The sequence below is a fragment of the Ursus arctos genome, unplaced genomic scaffold (assembly GCF_023065955.2).
Source record: "Ursus arctos isolate Adak ecotype North America unplaced genomic scaffold, UrsArc2.0 scaffold_7, whole genome shotgun sequence".
Classification (NCBI taxonomy): domain Eukaryota; kingdom Metazoa; phylum Chordata; class Mammalia; order Carnivora; family Ursidae; genus Ursus; species Ursus arctos.
The window spans coordinates 67696933-67717118 of record NW_026623089.1 but is presented as its reverse complement, the minus strand read 5'-3'; the positions used below and the strand labels follow the sequence as shown (position 1 = coordinate 67717118).

At 45.0% G+C, this 20186-nt stretch overlaps 1 protein-coding gene across 3 annotated transcripts in view; it reads right to left on the bottom strand.

Moving 5' to 3' along the window:
- The window catches only part of DISC1 (DISC1 scaffold protein), a 373181-nt gene that overhangs the window by 10714 nt on the left and 342281 nt on the right, over window positions 1–20186 (bottom strand). Inside the window, exons 12-14 of one of the 3 annotated variants that reach the window (XR_006410079.3) lie at window positions 5998–6649; window positions 3890–3951; window positions 179–2383 (exon numbers count right to left, since the gene is read on the bottom strand). Coding sequence is in view for 1 of the 3 variants with exons in the window: in XM_026504170.4 (XP_026359955.3) it covers window positions 6532–6649 (118 nt within the window). In the remaining 2 variants the exon portion in view is untranslated. Of the gene's footprint in view, window positions 1–178; window positions 2384–3889; window positions 3952–5997; window positions 6650–20186 lie in introns of those variants that run through there. The other 2 variants (XR_008957969.1, XM_026504170.4) reach the window with 2 other exon arrangements.

Here is a 20186-nt window from a genome sequence, read left to right as displayed (position 1 = left end):
TGTATACATATATATAATGGAATGCTACTCAGCCATATAAAAGAATGAAGTTTTGCCATTTGCAACAACATGGATGGACCTAGAATATTATGCTAAGTGACATAAGTCAGTCAGAGAAACAAATACCATATGATTTCATTCATATGTGGAATTTAAGAAACAAAACAAACAAAAATACTCTTTTTTTTTTTTTTTTAGACTCTTAACTGTAGAGAACAAACTGATGGTTACCAGGGGGAGGTGGGGGGGGGGTGGATGAAACAGATGAAGGGGATTAAGAGCACATTTATCACGATGACCACGGGGTGATATATGGAAGTGTTGAATCACTATTTTGTGCACCTGAAACTAATATAACACTGTATGTTACTACACTGGAATGTTTTTTAAAAACTGAAAAAAAATCATATTTTTATTTACAAAATACCTCTCTCTAACCAACCTGCCTGTATGATGCCTTATCAATGTAAGTTCCAAAACATTTTGAATGCATGAAAATGGAAGAGACTCTGAGATACAATGTGCAGTGGGCGTGGGAGGACCAGGTTTCAGAACAATTTATACGGAATGAAAACCCGTGCACCTAAGTGATTTCTGCCAGAAAACTGCCTTAGCAGGACACCGTGCTAAACTTCTAGGTATTGATCCTGGGAGGAATATGCAGCCTTTTATTTTTTTTTCATACTTCTGTAACATTCAAATGCATGCATACTTTTATATTTAAATCAATATATTTATAAAAGAAATCACTTGAAACATTTCTTCGTTAAGCAGTTGGGGAAATAAAAGAATAGAGAGATCCTTGTTCTTTCCTTCACTCATTCAAATCGTCAAACATTTCCTGAGCTCCTACTGTGCACTAAGAAAGGTTCTGAAAAAAAAAAGAGAGAGAGAGAGAAAGAAAAAGAAGGATTCCGGATGAAGGAAGCACAGGAGTGAACTAAACAAACTCACGGCCATCCCGGCATGCAGTGCCAGTGAGTGGAACAGAAAGTAAACTCACACCCACCGGCACATATGCAGACTGCTAGATGGGGGCTAGTGGAGGGTTGGGAGCAGGGCAGTGACTGATCACTCCGGCCGCTTTCATCACTGGTAGGTTCAAGGGGGCAAAGGAAGAAGCAGGGAGATGAGAGGAGGTGGTTGCAATAACCCAGGGAAGAAAAGATCACGTACTGAACCTGGCTAGTGGCCGTGGAGGTGAGAGGTGACCAGATTCTGCATACGTGCTGGAGGTTGAGCCAAGGGCATATGGAGACGGACCAGATGTGGAATGTGAACGAAGGAAAAGGCATTGAGAAGGACTCCCAGATTTTTTTTATCTAAGCGATGTACTTGCAATTTATCAAGGAGAAGACTGAGCGTGAGTTGGATTTTTTTTTGAGGGTGGGGAGGAATTTTTGGAAAAGCCTATTTGTCAGCCAAGGGGAGATGTTGAGTGGGAAGCAGCAATGAGTCTGAGGTGTGGGGTGAGATCTGGCCTGCAGATATGTACTTGGGGGTTATGTTGAAAATATATAATTTTAAAAAATATCTTCAGACTTTCTCACTTTATTCCATTTGCTACAGCTAACCGAGATCTAAGGCTACTAAGTAGTACAGTAGGTCTAGAATCAGCGTCTCCGATTGTTAGTCCAATAAACTCAACATGGAAGCCCACAGACATATTTGACCTCGGTTTTTATCAAAGCACAAGCAAATAAAGTAAAACTCCTGTACTGGATTGTAGGTAGCTATGTTAGAGGTGCTCACTACATCTAAGTGTAAGAATAAGTCGCAAAGAGCTGAACGATTCTTGTGATGCCTGTGCATCTAGAGAGACCTCTAGAGCTAAACATAGAGATCCCTTGTAACATATATGCCACCAACAAGAAAACGAGCACGTTAATTATAATAATGGCACAAGGATTGACATGCCAATATCTTTAAAAACACCTTTGGAGCCCAAGACCATTCTTTACCACCTTGGGGTAGACTATTTACATATTAAGCAAGTGTATAACTTCTTGCTAATAAAATTATGTGAGCTGTGTTTGCAATTAGTAAAGGGGTAAGATAGTAAGACACCTTTCCCAGATGTCACGCAGGCATACAGTGGTAAGACAACATCGTCATGTAGGGCAGCCATTTGCAAAGACTCTCAAATTCTTTGAAGGAGCTCTTTTGTTTACATATAAAAACGACTGAGTGTTTGACGGGCAATTGGGTTTCCAAGCAATCCTGTTAGTAGCCTAGTCAAAAGTAGATCAGCTCCTCAGGTCTGGTTTGGTTCAAAAAGAGACAACGGTACTCCTCTGAAACAGCTTCTCATTTGCAAAGTGTTTCTTCGTATCAACAGTGATGGCTCTGCAGCCACCGTGGCTTGCAGTGCCCGGAAATTCACCTGCAGGAGAAAGCCGAAGGGGAGGAATGCAGCTGTTGAAGAGCAAGGAGGAAGGACTCACGCACGCACGTGACCTGCTTGAATGCACCTGATGCTTCTACAGAGAGCTCTTTGTGATGCCCACCTAGTGCCAAGTTCCCCGTGTGCTACGCCAGCAGCAGGACAGCCCAGGATCCACACCGCCTCCTAGGCTTCCTCTCCCCAGCCCCCTCCCTTTGGCGGAAGCCAGTGGAAGAAATCCTGGCCACCATATCTGCATCAGCCCAGTGCACACAGTGCTTTCAACGACAGCCTCTTACGGTCTGTTTTCTTCTCTGTGAGATTCATAAGTAGGGTTCTGTGATCCTCCTGGCCCCTCTTTCAGCTCTTTAGCTCTAGAGTGGAAAACATTCCCAAGAAGGCACAGCAATGTCCCCAGACTGCTGTTACCTTTGTCTGTTCAAGCTACACGTGCGAAAGTTGAACCAGACAAGGGATCTTAAGGCGATGTGATGTTTGTGCGTGCGCCTGGATGTATTTAGAGTGTCTGCATGCCATCGAGCACCACCAAAACTAATCGATTGGGCACCATGCATTCCAAATAAGCAGAGAGAACAGAATTGCATGAAGGTCCCCTGAACATGGATGCAAATAGAACCGCAAATAGAAGCAGTCTGTCCCCGTCCCAACTGTGACTCAGAGGCAGGCAGACCTGCCCTGGGGGCTTTGGAATGTGCCCAATCTTAGGTATACTCCCCCCACCTCGTTGTAGAAGTTGAGGAAGGGAAAAAAATGAGAAGAAACCTGCTTAAAACTCCACCTACCTGGATGGTTTTCAGTTAAAGCGTTTTGAACATGGAGGAACCATTCAAAACGGTTTTCAAAACATAACTGCTAATTAGGACCCAAAATGACTGTGAGACTGTACTAGAGACTCAGACTGATGCTCTTGGAAATCCTGGCGTGACTGGCAGGGAAGTCACACCTCCTGTCCTCTCTTCAGACAGCAGGCACGAGTCACCTGTCTGAGGCCAGCTCTTCCAATTAATGGCGCAGACTTCTTTCAGACACTTGCCTCCACAGCAGCGGGCGGGTTTGTGTCATTCTTTGGTCATGCTACGTGTAATTTACTGAGTCTGTCAGGATGACGAAGAGACACGGGCTATTTTCTCTTGCTTCTTAGATCTGTCAATCCAGTGTCTTCTTTATAAAAAGCAGGACACTCTCCGCAGGCTGTCCCAGCCCCGAAATCAAGTCAGGATGCCCAGAAGATCTGTTTGGAAGCTCATCTCCACCATCAACGAGTGGCCCAGCCCGTGCTGATGGCTTGCTGGCAATGCTTTCTCACGTGCATGGCTTACGCAGAAGCTCAGGGCCTTCCACAGGAAGCATGAGCACCGATGGCAGCCAAGGCTTGAATCTTCTGGACATGGACGTTCATTGTGGACTCCACGCCCAGGACACATCATAGGCACAGTTGGCTCTGGCAGAGTGTTTAATGGAATCAAACAAAAATACGACACTCACCGTGTAATTCTTTCGTGTTGTTGATGGCAAACTGTTTCTTTCAACCGTACACAGCTCTGTATCTTTGATCAAGAATGGAAACACAAACCAGTCAGAGTTTGGCTGGAGGATTCAGCAGCCTCTTTGAATCTCTACATGAACTCTAATTTGAAACAGGGCTTTGGTTTGTGGAGGGAGAGAGCCTCTGCAGAGCCTCGTAAGTATGTCTATCTTAGAGCGCCATGTTCCACTCAAATCTAAGTGCTGTTTTGTAGGAATTCAAAGATTCGCTTCTGTGCATTTGCTCTTAATCAGGGACACAGAACAAAGCCTGAGATTCAGAGGAAAGTTTGGGTGGAAATCCATATTGTGGTGCAGATTTGCTTGGAGGGGAGGAGGGTGGTGTCTTCTGTACCTAAAACAGGGTTTTCCAACCCCAGTCTGACATACCCCCAGTATGTCTCCACTTATTTCAGCAAGGATGAGCCAAATTCTCAAAACGTAACTTCAATAAGCTACTTCTGTTAAAGCTTAAAAATTTTAGAATAACTCTATGTTCCACACAATGGGCCTGTCCATTTACTTGTAGGCAGAGCTAACCCCCATTGGAGCCAAAGGGGACCCCGGAGCTTGCCACTCACTAGAAATGACCCTGGACCAGTCACCTAATTTCGGTTTTCTCAACTATTGAGTAGAAAGAATAATCCATAGCTGTTTTGTTAGACTGAAATGACTTTTTATAGAGGCCACTGTGTGGTTCCAGACTGACTCATCCAAGCATCTATTATGAAATAATTGAACAAATCTGTCTTGAAACCTCTTACATATAAATGGGATGTGGCTGGAGCTTTTGACACAAACGCTAAAAATGTTGAGGCAAATGGACTTGGAGAATGTAATTTCTACCTAAAAGCTAGCACCTACCATGTACAAGCATGTTAAAGAATTTTCCTGAACACAGCCTCATGTAGCCTCGTGGAAACCTTAGAAACACATGTTCCCGTCCACTGTTGCAGATGAGAAGGTTGAAGCATGAAGAGCCTTTATCCATTGTCCATGATCCTGCTGCTCCTGAATCGTGGACTGGCTGTAGGGCCACTAAAAGGGGCTTATCTACACAGAACTCTGCCCCCTCTCAGCCTCATCCCCTGCCACTCACCCCTATTAAGGAGAAAACCCAATTCCCTAGAACCAAACTGGACTATAACATTTAGAAAATTTAGGTCTAGAGACCAGCACAGACCCGGCCCGCAGCCCTCAGAATTGCTACCTGACTGCACTGTAAGCCCGACATACGTCCCACTGGAGAAAGCCCCTGGCTGCTGGGCTGGGGGCCAGGAACCCCTCTGGATGCACTGGCTCTCTGCATTGCACCGCTCCCAGACGCCCAGGCTCAGACAGTCACTGGCCCATTTGCTGGAGCTCCTGCCCCCTTGTGAGTACACAAATCTAGGTGATCCACGAACATAGAATAAGCAAAATTGCAAACCAAGAACTCTTCTGCTATTTCTTTGGCCAACTTTCTAGCAATAGTTTAAACACCAGTTTTGTAAGGGGCAGGAAATTATGAAGAACAGAATATCTGCTTTTAAAAATCTACCTTAAGCAACGTGAAAGTAATTGCTGATTAAGTTGAAGAAATTTCCGGCAAAGTTTAATAACCAAGGTCTAAGATATAAGGTTAGAATGAGGAAGGAAACAGCCCAACTCCATCACTAAACTACTGTGGATCCGAATACTCGTGATTAAGATTAGTCCTTGGCTGTTCAAAGCTGCTTACACACACACACACACACACACACACACACACAGTCACTCAAGATAAAGTATAAAAAGAAGCGGAATTCTGAAAAGTAATGCAGCAATGAGAAGCAAAGACCAAAATAGCTACATTTCCCACAAACTCATCTAGTAAGAGTCATACTACTGAATAGAAAGGATGAATGAACAGAGAAGTGTTTTTATCAAGAGACTGCCCACTTCTGATTGAATAACTGAAAAGATACAGGATGGAGCTGCATACCCCCCTTCATCTATGTGCACACCCATCCCTTTGCCCTCAAAAGAACTAACCAGAACTGAGCACATCCACAGACCCACACGGGATATGGACATGTATGGAAGCTAACCTGTTCTCCTGCCGTCTTGCTCAGTGGCGGCTAGCGTTGAGGAAGGCACCTGCAGATGTGACACCAAGCATATGGAGTCCTGTGCAAGAAGATATTGAAAAGGAATGACCTAAAGTCCTATTAGTTATGATACTCTGTTGCTGATTCCAGGGCAAAATTGTATGGTAAACAAAATATACAGAAGCCCCTAGAAAAACTGAGCTGATCAGACCCACAACCATCTCCATCCCACAAACCCAGCTTCATGCCCCCTGAAAACTGCATTTTGTTTTGGCCTTCTATGCATGTCTGAACTTCATGGTTAATTTTTAGTGGTCAGGTTTGATAATAAAAAATGCTGGATTACTTACCAAAAGCTAGAGAGAAAACACTGCATACAGGATAATCTCGGAGATCAAAGGTGTGCTATGCTATAAATAACAGCGGTATCTATTTGTTTCCATCTGCTAGTGCATGGAAAAATTGAATATTTTTTTAAGGTTTGCTCTTACAAAACAACTAGCAGGTGCTTAATCTGCAAGATGAAAAGGATATGAATGAGATCTTCATCATGGCTGTGGATTGCTGTGTGAAGCTGGTCTTCTAAATACAGTAACTTCTTGTCTATGGCTTCACATTTTTCTCCAAGTTCAGCAGAAAGGACGCAAGATTCCTGGCCAGAGAAAAATAAAAGATCACTTGTAAGTTATCGACTTTTTCAGGACCATGAGCACATCTGTACTTTACCCATTGGTACCCAGAGGGAAGATTTCCCAACAGAGTCCTCCCAGCTTCTGCACGCCAGGAGAATAATCCCAGAATCTTTGTCTTCCCTGGAGGTCATTCTTGAGAAGACATGAACCGATTTCAGGTTATTACCAAATGACGAGCTCCACAGGTGACCTCCCTTATCCGGTCCTTTCAAAGTGCTATTTCCAGGATGTCAACTCCTAACATCGAATTATCAAAGGGGAAGCCTGAGTCTCCCAGCTGCATCCGTGGGCAGACTCACAATGTAATAAAAATTTGAACCAAAGTCAGGCTGGGACGAGTCACAGGAGCAAGCAGCTGAACCTGTAAGAACAGAGCTATTCCTTTAGGGGCACACAACCCAGAAGGGCACTGGACATGTCTTTACACACGAGTCACAGTGCCTGAAAGTTAGAAAATTAAGGAGACTTTAAATGCCATGAGGTGTTATTATGTACACAGCTGTTGCTGCCACTGCCACAGGTGTTCATCTGCTCTCCCTTTCACCAGAGCGGAAGCCCCAGACGAGCAGGGCCGCTGAACGACAGGCCCCGTAAGAGCAAGGGGGATGGAGGCCTGCTCACTGTGGGGTCCAGAGCCCCTGACACATGGTGGGCATGGGGTATTCATTGGTTCCATGAGTGAATATCCGAGTCTTGGAGCTCCTTCCTTCTCAGATGCTTCTCCTTCAAACCTATATCCCATACAGGAACCCCAAAAGTGGCTTCTTTATCCCACTTCCCAGCACCAAACCACCACAGAGCAGAGTCCAAACTCGGCCCCTTCACAACTGGCCACAGGGCTCACATCAGTTGTGTCCCCTCTTACGCGCAACCTAATTTTGGCCAACTGGATGGCCCCATTGTCTTCGATCACACTATTCTTCCAGTCATTCTGATATGCGTTAGGTTCTCACGAGTGATGATAAAACCCCTACAGGCATGGGCTATCCATGCATCCCACACCCTTGAGCTCAATAACTGGCATATAGAAGCCCACGGACTTGGAAAAGAAAAGAATAAATAAGGTAAAAAAAAATGAGGAAAGGAAATAGGGAATCTGAGAACAAAGGGACAGGAAAAAAACCGCATTATGCTTAGTGAGATAAGCCAGACAAAGATAAATATTGCATGATATCACTTCTACGTGGAATCTAAAAAAGCTAAATTTGTAGAAACAGAGCGTAGAATGGTGGTTACCAGGGGCTGGGCCATGAGGGTGCGGAGATGTTGTTAAAAGGGACGAACGTGCACCTAGAAGATGAATTAGTCCTGGTTATCTAATGCACAGCACAGTGATTATAGCCAACAACACTACAGTATCAACTTCAAAATGCTAACAGACTAGATGTTAAACGTTCTCACCACGACAAAGAAATGATAATTATGTGACGTGATAGAGCTGTTAGCTAACACTAGGGTGGTAATCATTTTACCATATATAAATGTCCCAAGTTGTGCATCTTTTTTTTTAAGAGAGAGAGACAGAATATCTCTCCCACAGAAGCGCAGGTGGGGGAGACGCAGAGGGAGGGAGAGGGAGAGAATCTTAAGAAGGCTCCACTCCCAGTGGGGAGCCCAATATGGGGCTCAATCTCATACCCCTGAGATCATGACCTGGGCCAAAATCAAGAGTCCGACACTTAACTGACTGAGCCACCCAGGCGCCCCAACATGTCGTACATCTTAAACTTTCATGCTACTCTATGTCAATTATATTTCAGTAAAAAACCATAATAGATAAGTAAGCAGCAAAAAGCAAGTCATTAAAATTTAACCAAAAAAACTTAAAAATAAAAATAAATAAATAAATAAATAAATAAATACATTAACCAAATGTAAAAGTAATATTTTCTCAACCCGGAGTGAAAGTCTTAGAAGGTATACCAAAAAGAATTTTGCGTAAGAGAAAGAATTAAGATACATATTTAGATTAAACTGCAAGGTTACTACAAAAGCTACAATTAATGCCCAACAATAATAATGGAATGCCCAGGTGTGGTGATATTTACTGTTAAAAATTCCTTAGAGATCACAAGTTATGTAATATTATAATTGGAGGCCATGAATAATCATTAAATCCAGATATGTAATTTAATATTCATTATATTAACTCCAGAATGCTTCTGAGTTTATATCCCAATTGGTCAACTATATTAGAATAGAACAGTGCTAAGGGGAACTATAAATAACTATTGCAAATATTGGAGAAGCCTTTTATACTGCAAGTAAATGTATATACAGAAGAATAAAAATCTAGCGACAACGTCAAGCCATTTCAAGGACAAATGCACAACTAGAAGGCCCACGAAGAACGCATAACGGTTTGCCCGTAATTGACCACGGCAGTGATGATGCGAAGACAGCAAATATATAAAAATCACATATGCATCCTTATTTTACTGATCCTAAAAGTAATCACATTATCATTCAAAGATGCAGAATTACAGGGCAGACAAATCACACAGAAGCGGAGACAGTGGGCAATGAGCAACGCCACAGTCATGCGTGAAATAAAGGAGATGCTGCAAAAAAGAGCATCTGGGGACAAATGATTGGCGGCCGTGAGACCACGAGTTGCACACGAAGGAGAAAAGCATCGTTTTTGGGCCAGGGGGAAATGCATACAACTGAAAATACACTTGAAGTGAGAAAAAGAACAGGCTCAGAATGCAGAACCAAGGAATTGAGAGCACTTAAGATAGAGGCAAATGACTTAATCCTCACCTTCGGGCTACAACAAATAGAAATCAAAGCGGAATTAAATTCATTTAAAATATGGCTTTACATTTGCGCCCCCCCCCAAGCAGACAAGTCCCACCTGTTTGCCTTTTAAAATTATGTACAGATTGATAGTGATTGTGTGAATTTGGGAAAGCAATTTCAGATCATGTAGCAACAACTTCAAACTGTTCATAGCCTGTGATCTAATAATTCCATTTCCTGGAATCACAAAGAAATAAATTTTATTTAGATTTCAATAATTTTTATTAAACCTTTTAAATAAGTATGGAAAATGTTACATATGTTAAATAAAAATCTATTTTAAAAATGCAAAAGTAATCACATGAAAAGCATGGGAAAGAAGAAATAAAATATCCAACAATAAAAGCGGTGGTTAAAATAAATTCTGGTATATTTAATTCATATTTAGCCATTAAAATCATTTTTAAGACAGGAATATTTAACGATGAGGAGGCAATAAACAATGGAAAAAGCACTATAATATTGACAATTATTATTTCAAGGGGTGGCGTTATAGAAGATTTTTATTTTCTTCTCCATATTTTATTGTATTCTCCACCTCTCTAAAATATAAGAAAGAAAAACTTACCGAGGACACTGATTCAAGCCAGAATGGAAAAGTATGGAAGAAATACACCTATTTTAAAAAACAAGTTTACAGAGCAGTGGGTGTTATACGCAAACAATGAATCATGGAACACTACATCGAAAACTAATGATGTACTGTACGGTGATGAACATAGCGTAATAAAATTTTTTTAAAAAGCCATAAAGAGCCAAAAAGAAACAAAGTCAACGAACTCATGGTTCTCTGACCACTAACGGAAGACCTGACTGGCGCTCTGACACCGGGCTGTTTCCCTAAGTCATAGAATCCCTACGAGGCTCCTGCACAAACCACGGCTTGGTGGCCCAACAGACTCCGCTCCTGAATTCCTGGTCCTGTGTGTGACCCAGGTGGGCGTTATTGGAAGAGTTTTTGGAATCTTGGGAAGAGAATTCGTTGAAGACCTCACCTGAGCAGTGACAGCTGATAAAGCACAGGTTTATGTATTTCTACCAACCTGGCGAAAAATTCTGCTCTGTCCAAAGGAATCCTCCTCGTCCATAGAGACCAAGGTGGGACCGGAGTCATGGGTATAAAGTGAACACAGCTGCAGAGGTCCTGCCTGTTAACCTTACACTTGAGGGACCAGCAAGACCTCCCTTGTGTTTTCCATGCTGTGCCAGGTTTGGCAGAGTGTATGTGTACCCACAGCAAAACAGCCTTCCAGAACCTTGCCTCTCTGCCGTTTATTCCTCCACTGCCTCGAACCTGGCTGGGCTGTTGAGAATCCTGCAATGAACAGAACATGGCAAAGGTGACCTGCCTGGCTTCCAAAGCCAGCTCACAGCAGACGACATGTCTTCTCAGATCACTTGCCCTTGAACCTGGCCTCCATGTTGTGAGGAAGCCCAGAGCCCATGGACAAGCCATGTGTGGGTGTCTGGTTGAGAGCCCCAGCTAAGGGCCGGCTGACAGCCAGACATGGATAGGACTAAGCCCCCCGATGATTCCAAGCTCCACGTTGAAGTCATCCAGCTTACAGTCAAAACAGCCTGGGGCAGAGACAGCCCTCCCCGCGGTGCCCCACCCGAATTCCTGACCCCCGGATCCATGCATGCAGTAAACGGTTGTTCTCAATCACTAAGTTGGGATGAGCTGTGATACAGCCACAGTGGCTAGCACGGCGGGCTAGACGGGTCATACCCTACACAGGGTCCTGCGTGGATAGACGGGACTGTTGCAGAATGCTCGCCGGAAGTGCACTCTCCCTGGTTCCCAGCTACAGAGCCACCCGCAAGACTGACTAGATCTTGAAGCTGAATAACATGTTAATGCCCAGGCTTGTCACGGAGGGAAGGTCCAAGCCATGCTGGGAACTGTGGCTCTGAGCTGAGGTGTGCAAGATGGAGATTTCGAGGAGCCACCACTGCCACAAGTCCCTGGTCCCTGGATCCCTGGCTCCGGGTCAAATGTGCAGGCAGGGCTAGGACACCGTGCAGACACATATTCTGAGCAATATATCTACTTGCAATACGACCAACAGGGCCCCACCTCCTTCTACCTTTGGGAGAAATGACTCTTTGGTAGACACTCAGCACAGCAAGGTTCTTCCACCACAAGGGGCAGAAGGAACAGACCAGTGGGTTTCTGTATCTCACACTCACCTGGGGGCATGCTCTGCGCAGAATAAAGGACAATATTGTGGCACTACGTATATGGTCACGTCCTCCTGCGAACATGAGTGGGCGTTCGCTACAGTCACAGAGGATGAGAGAGTCCCCGCGGGGGCGTCAAGTGTGCTTTCTCTCTTGCTTCGAGAACACCTCTCCTGAGTGTCTTCTTCTAAGCCAGCGGGTTTTAGGCTTTTCTCAGCAGAGATGCCCTGGCAGGAGAGCAGAGGGCTTGCCTGTCAACTATCCCCCCATTTCTGACTGTATCCATTTTATCTGTCTAAGCCTTGATGGAAAGCTAAAAACAAGTAAAGGGAACAGGAGCTATTAAAGGGCTTTTGTTTGCTTGTTTGTCTTAAAAGAAAGGAAACTTCTGTCAAAGAAGTTGTCCTTCCATAAAAGCTTCAGCAGCTCTGGCATTTCTGGTTAAGTGAACTGCAAGGCAGCTCTACTGTTCAGGAGACCCCAGCTTGGGATGTAACCGCATGAAAATGAAGCCCCCATCCAATAGCCACCTTGTTTCCCAGGACATCAAATGGAAGCCTTTATGAAGGGCCACCTCAGTGAGGGCCACTAAGGATGTCATGAACCCTTCCCTGAGGATCTTAATACCTGGAAGCAGAGAGAATCGGAGCTGGCAGGGGCTTAGGAATGATCTAGTTCAATTCTTCCCTTTATACACACAGAAAGCATCTCAAAGAGTCCCATGTCTTGGTGAAGGTCACACACTGAGAAAGTGACGGGTTGGGGTCTAAGACACAGGTCTCCCATATCTAGTGGGCTCTTCCTCGGGATCTGATGTAGCCATGTGGAAGGGAAAGACAGAAAGGGATTTTTGTGGGGCTGGCCCAGGGTGGGAGTGAGGGGGGGTTACAAAATGATGACAGAAAACAGAGAAGCAAATGGTGCCTGAGGGTATCACCTCTCCTCCCTTCCACCCTCGGGACTCTGCGAAGTCTGCTCTGATTCCTGGAGGACTCCGTGTCATTAAGGGGTGTGTCCTCCAGGATTCAGATAGATACGTACCAACTGGGGGTGGTAGTGATGGGCACCAGGGCAACCCAGCTGCCATGGTGAGCCGGGGACCTTTGGTCCACATGTCCGTAAAACATAAGGCTGGAAAGAGGAAAGCCCGTGAGTCACACGGGAAGGAAGTGAGTTTCACCTTTCTGAATAAGAATAGAAGAGCCTTGACCTCTCATCTCTTTTATCACCTTGGCAGATTCCAAACTGAACTCTTCGTGCCCTGGGCTCCTCTTGGTTTGAAATCTGTAACATTTGCTTACGTTTTTATCATTAAATGTGTCAAAAAAACCCAAAAAAACAAAAAACCCAAACCCCACATGACCACATGACTGACACTTGGTAATAAAAATATCACCCACTACGAAGTCAAGTCACCGAAGTCACCGGTATTCCTAGCTGAAACGGAATTTTGTAGGATTTGCAATTCTGAATGGATAAAGTGTAGGTTGTTTGGCATTTCAAAGTGGCTTTGAAAACTCCAGTAATTTGTCCCATCAGGCAGCTGCTTCAGCAATTCAAATTATGACTTTTTTCTTTCTGTACCTCCATCCCCTCATTTAGCCCTAGGAGTATTTTCCCTCTGGGTCAGAATGAAAGAAATTTCACCAGGTAAATGGCCCCCTGGCTGAGCGCTTCCCCTTCTCCTCCAGGCTAATACCATCTCTCTCTTCAAAACGCCACAGATTCCACTTCTTCCAGGAACTTTCTGAATTCCTGAATCCCCTATACCACCTCCACTCAGGGCTCAAGCACGGTCCTTTACTGGGCACATACCTGCCTGTGTCCCCTACCAGGAGGTGGCGGAATGGCATCCTGCCATTCCTCTAGCCCAGTGACTAATGGCCTTGAGGAAGCTATGCTGCTTCTCGGGTCGCATTACCCATGGCAGCATCTAGCGAAAGGCAGGAGGGATCCAGGGCTGTGAGCCGGTCCTGTGTGTCCACCACAGCATTTCCATACAAACGTGTCCTTCATGGGCCTCAGAAAAAGCCCTACATCTTCCCTACGGCCCCCGCACGTGGGTACGATTTCAGAGCACCAAGTCGGCCAGGCGGTATTTCAAATATAATTTGTCAAACTCACCTCATGATCAAGACCTGTAGACTTGAATGTTCGGGCAGAAATTTTCAGCTGTGTTGAATCAGAGCTGACGTCAAATATCTGTCCTACTCACCAAACTCGGGAAGCATGATTTAAAGCAGAAAAGAGGATTTCCTTTGTGGGGCAGGATTTTCCCATTAAAATGACGTGCTACAACATTTATTGACTAAAGTTTATACTCAGATCCAGAAATGCATTCAGTGGCTCACCCGAACAGATGCCTAAACCACACAGTCTGGTGACAAACCTTCACACGCTCATGCCCAGGGTCTCCAAGGGCTTTTTTCCCTAGTGATTTTCCCATAAACAAGTCCTCACCTGTGACATTTGGAGAATATCAACATTTAACGTTTTAAAACGAGAGCCCATACCCAAAGGGGAGGGACTATATTCCCTCAAGTAATTGTTTTGAAATGAGCAAGAATCTCGTAACAATATCCCCCAGGCTACACCTAAAGTGATCAGGAAATAATATTGATTATTTTTATTCTGAATAGAAAATGCATGTGGAACAGAAAGCCATTTAGGTTAAATTGCCAGTTAGCAGATAATGCTGCCAACTTCGGTTATGAAAGGCTCTCACCGCTAAGAGAGCACACGTTTCCAGAACTGTTGATCGTCACCGGTGATCCGTCACACGTGTGAGCGGATGGGCTACACCTTGGGTTGAGTCAGTGGATTGAGAAATTTAAATAGCTGATTCTTTTTTTAATGCTGTCAAAAGGAGTTCCAAAGAGAGGGTCCGTGTGATGTCTGACATGCAAAAACCTCATAACTGAAGGGAGAATTATTGCTATGATTTAAAAATTAACCTGATACAATCAAGAAGGATTTTTAGGTCTATATTTCAGGTGAGAAATGCATTATGCTGGGTGCTACATATACTTAAATTTACATCAACTGCTTCGCTCCTTGCTGGGGAATGGGATCGGTGGTGAAGAGGAAGCAGCTCCCACCTTGGAGACCCTAGTCTTTGCTCAACCAGCTTACTTAGAACCCTGTTTTCCTTGGCCATGGAATAAGGCATCAGCAATAGTTGCCTATCCATAAAAGCATTTAATTCCTGCAGTAAAACTCACAGGCTACATAATAAAGAAAGGACAGGTGACAGAGCAGTCTTCCCTTATAGTTGGCAAGCCATCTGCATTTACAGATTACTTGAGCCATGGCAGTATTTCCGTGTTTTTTTATTATTTTTAACCTTGCACTACACATACACATACCTACAAAAAAAATGTAACTTGAGCCTCATGATGTTTGTTCCGCTGTTAAGTTTCATTCCTGCTCCTATAGCTTGAGGTAAACCAGATGTGATTACCACCATCCGTGAGCTTAGCTGGTGCATTAAAGCATTTCCTTAGTTCACTATTAAAATCACAGCCTTAAATATGTTCCTTTGGGCTGTTTTCCAAAATATTTGCTTGGCAAATACATTCCCGGAATGCTGTATGGTTCTTTTTCTTTTCTTTTTATTGTGCACATAAAGAATATTTACCTACGACAAACTCTGGTCCCACCACAAATAATATCTTGCACACCTGAAATAGACTTCATAAGCACTTGTCTTTCCACATAAACACTCGTTCTATAGTCATTAATGTCAACGAGCAGAGAGGCATGAATGAAGACACTAAAGGCATCTCTTTACTACTCCATATAATACAAGTATTCATCCAAATACCCAAGTTATATGGCTATACCCCGAGTAAGTGGGTATTTCTCTTAAAAGCATCCAGATGTTGTGAGCGGTAGGGAAAGCATTTGAAATATTTAGATGTCTTTCGGTCACAGTGAGCGATAAATTGTCTTCAAGTATCTGCCCACTTATTACAAAAGAGGTGCTGAGAAACAATTTTTACACAGAACCATTTAACAGAACAAAAAAATTGATAAAAGAAAGAATTGGCTCATGATTTGTATAGGTTAATTGGCCTACAGTTTCCAGTTCATATGAAGGGCAATCTTTGAAAAGCTCTATTTTATATTACACGATCATTCAAGAGATCTTGGATTGTTTTCCTTTCGGCACACATCATTTGAACATCAAAGTTGAATAAGGCCAAACTCTATTAGAAACTTCGAGGAAAAATCTATGTGTAAGGAATAGTCTTGCATCGGCAAGTCCTTAAATAATCTCTATTTAACATAAGCATTCAGATTTGGGGGACAGTGACGTCAAATCATAAGACCCTTTTGTAATAAGAAAAATGAGACTGGAACACAGTTGGAGGGATTCCGCATACGGAGAATGAGCTCTGCAAGCTGACTGTTGTAAGAAAGCCTGAACCACAGAGTAGAGAGGGACCAGGAGAACAGAACCAAATGCCAACTTTCATCTGTGTTCATTTTAGATTAAAAATTTTTTCATTTCTAAACATATTTTGGTAAACTATGCAACTATGAGACAACCAGAATTATTGTTTTTAAATGCCAGGGTTTTGTCCTGGTGCTGGATTGCTACCCTTTCCAAGGAGAGCATGCTTTATGCTCTAAGCAGATCCAGGCTTTCCACCTGCTCAGGCTAAAATGGGCAGGGGGTTCTGCCAGCCAGCTCATGGGGTACAGGAAGTTCCTGACTTTAACTGCCCCGGCCCCCAACAGGTGAGAGCATCAGATGCAGCCTAGGTGTGACAAGGGGGCAGAGGGTTCATTCATTTTCCAGAAATGTGAAACCCTGGATTTTTAAAATCTCTCAGCTCCTTGGAAGAAATGACTAGGAAGCTATCCGATAAGCCTCCCATGTTACAAACGCCGTAAGTTACTCCTTGCCAGGTAGGCGGTGAGGATTTCCTATCGATCCCTCCGTGTTCATCAGTGAATGACAAGGATTTTCCAAGGTGAAAGTCTCCAGGAGCCCCAAGGCGGGTTTCCTCAAAAGCACTGACCTATTTTTAATTAGTGAAAGAAATTCCACAGTTGGGCCCTGGAGCACAGAGAGGGGTTCCATAGTTTTCAAAAAGGAGGGAAAGCAGGCCGATCTGGGGAGTCCACTGCCTTTCCTTAGGCAGGTGAAGGCAGCTGACAAGCTGACAGTGTTAATTAACTGAGAGAAGCAGCAGGAGCCCCTCTCCTCCCTACCTTCCAGCCTGCCCTGTGGCTCTGCTGGGCCTCTCTCCACCTGGGGGGCCAGGGCCAAGGCCAAGGCCAGGTCAGAGCCCCGGGGAGCCTGCACACTTCTGCTCCTAGTGGTTGAGTTGTTTGTTTCTAATCCTATGTGTGCCAGTTGTACCTGAAATTCTAATGACCTGATTTAAACAAAAGGCATGAAACATTTGCACGAATGAGACTCCTGTCTCCATACACACCAAGCTGAAAATCTTCAAGAGGAGAAGAGAGGACACCGACGACTGTTTCTGCATTTCCGGCCCACTTTAAGGAAACCCGCAGCAGAAACTGCAGCCCGTGCATCATTGCCAAGGTTTGTGCAAGATGGGCCATGTGAAAAGGAACTGGGTTTTAGACCCGTATCCCAAAACAAAGCTGTGCTGTCTGGTCGTGTCTTACGGTGAATTTCTTTCATGGCAGACAGCACACTGGCTTTTCCAGTGCTGAACGAGATCGCGCAGAGCTCTGGCCCTGTTAGGGCCTTTTGAAGCCTCTTTGGTGGCAGCTACTGGCTTGGAAAGGAAGCAGCTGGAGTTAGGGGAGAGTGATCCTGTCCAGGGAACTCTGCGGGAGGGGAGCCCACTTTGTAGTAAAAACAGAAAGCACCCCAGCAGGACAGGCTGCAGACAGGAAGGAGAGAATTACGCAGGTATTATGGCCAGAACAGCGAGTACAAAAGAGCAACTTCACAGCGGAGGAAGCTGGCTCACTGATTTCCCCAGCTCCTGTCTGGCCCCCATGCAATTTCTGCACCGTCTATAAACCCGGGCCAACAGCAGCTGATTGTTTCCAGAGTCCGAGGAAAGGCTTGCGAGCGAGCAGTAACGAAACAAAAAGCAGAGTGTTGTTACAATCCGAGGAAGCGCCTGCTAAAACTGGCCCCTTAGCCCTGTTGTCGACTTCCTCTGCAAGCAAAGCCCCAAGCAAATGACTCTGCCTTCATGGGCCCAGCTGTAAAATGGGGGACATGGCGCGGAGAGGCCCAGGGGGACCATCCACACAGCGAAAGCTTTAATTAATGACCAAAACACCCCAAACACCGCCGAAATGCACGGAACCACGCGGGCCATTTTTCGCACGCAGTGAAGGCTCCGAGCAGCCGTCTCCTTACGGACCCCCGTAAGAAGTCAGCAATTTTTTCATGGAAGATTTGGGTTATAAAGAAACTGCCTGCCTTCAGCCGTCATGCTTCAGTAGATAAACCAGTGTGGGAGGGCCAGACCCGGCAGGGAGTTCCAAGGCAAAACCAACTCCCAGCTGCAAAACAAATAGACACTTCAGCCACAGGGTAAACACACAAGTACCCAGACTTCAAGGACTCCCTGGCAGACGGCGGCGGCAGAACGAAAACACCTTCTAAGGAGACCCTTGATGATCGCTTCTCCGAGCCTTTGGTCTTCGAAAATCCACCATCTAAATACAAACAGGATCCTTTCTTTATTAAACCTTTCCTGTCTGGGATTATCTCCACTAATTCATTGCTGGCTTCTGCTTCGAGATAACGAAAGCCAGGCATATTCTTTTTAAAAGGTCTTAGAGATACTTGGGATTGCCATAAAGAGTGATAACAGCCCCCTCCCCACAAAAACATTTTTTTCAAACCTCTACTATGTATTTTCTTAAACCTCTAACTTATTTTTAGATGCGTGATTTTATTTAAATCCACACAATCTCATGAGATAGTTTTTGTTGTCCTCGTTTGGGGGGTGCAGGTGGGGGGGGTGTTAGGCTCCTGAAGATGGCCTAACTAGGATCAGAGACTCTGGGCCTCAGGCTCCTTTGGCCACGCCATACCGCCTAGCGATAGCCCTGAGCCAAGCACCACTGATTCCAGCATCTATGGCCTATGGCCTCACTCTTAAATAGGTGGATGTTAGTTTTAAAATTTGAGTCACCTTTGTAAAGTAATAACAATAAAATTCACTCTGGTGTAACGTTATAGACATATGCACACAGTCACGTGACTACCACCGCGATGAAGATCCGGAATGGTTCTATCACACGCACCCCCAAATTCCTTCATGTTGCTCTTTGTGAACAATCTCTTCCCCTCACCCTAATTCTCCTCACACCCAATTCAACAACTGATCTGTTTCCTGCTCCCATAAATTTCCCCTTTCTTGACAGTATCTGCCATCTTAACATTTCTGCCACTGACGAATTCAAAGGGTGCCCACCCTTCTTTGTGAATAGAAACCCAGAAAAGCAACGTAGGAACAGTAAGTGGACTGAGGCCTGGCACAGGACAGGAAGACAGCACAGAAAGCTAGCAAAAGCTTCAAAATACCCTCTGGCTCCCCCACCCGGAAGGAAGCAGCAAAAAATGGTGGGAAACCCTCAGCATTTCAGTTGGTGGAGAGGAGGTGGGGGTTGGGGGCAGGGAGGTCCCAGAGCTCAGAGAAGCAGCCACTGTCCCTCTTCCACTCTCTGGTTTAGTCAGGCCTCCTCCTCACCAGAAACTTCGAGTATCATTCTATGATAAGGGTCTACGTTAGTCATCTTTGACTCTGCATTTCCTACCTCATAGCTCTGTTTCCCTATAGTCAGACTGGCAGGTGCTCATAATCTTACGGAAGAATAATCCTCATACACCTAGGAATGCCATCTTCCAGAGAGCCTGGAGGGACACATGCGCACAGAAGGGAGGAAGGAAGGGAGGGAGGCCGACTCCTCCAACAGGTGAAATTTGCTGAATTAGTCCTGACCTCCAGAGGAGTCCCGTGTCCCAGCAGACCCTACCACACACCTGGCTTGGATCCTGTCTGTTCTGTTACCGAGCTCCTGGGAGCCCACTGTGGACAGCCAACCCTACCTTCAAAGCCTCGGACCCAAGACCCACAGTTTCTTCAGCCCAGAGATACGACCCCCTTGCTTGGGTGGCACTTTCCTCCCCACCAGAATCTTTTTTCCCACCAGCCAACTGCAACAGGTGGTGAGTTTTCAACACCACCACCAACAGGACTGCTAGCCGCCAGCAGCGCCTTGGCTAACAAAGGAGTTGAGATCATCTATAGCTCAATTTAGAGCCTAATTTACGAGGCCAGCAGGATTCCAGAGAGTGATAACAGCGTTCTTTCCCATAAGGTTATTCAGTTCAAATATGGGATCAAGTATCAATTTTCCAAGCAGTCCAGAAGTCAGTGACTGTAGCCCACGTTGTCCGTGAGTGTCTGCTCTGTGAAGACCATGGTCCTACAGATAGGACAGGCAGGCCTGCCTGGGCAGGGGATGTCGTGGCAAAGGCCCAGGGACGGGGCACATCTAATG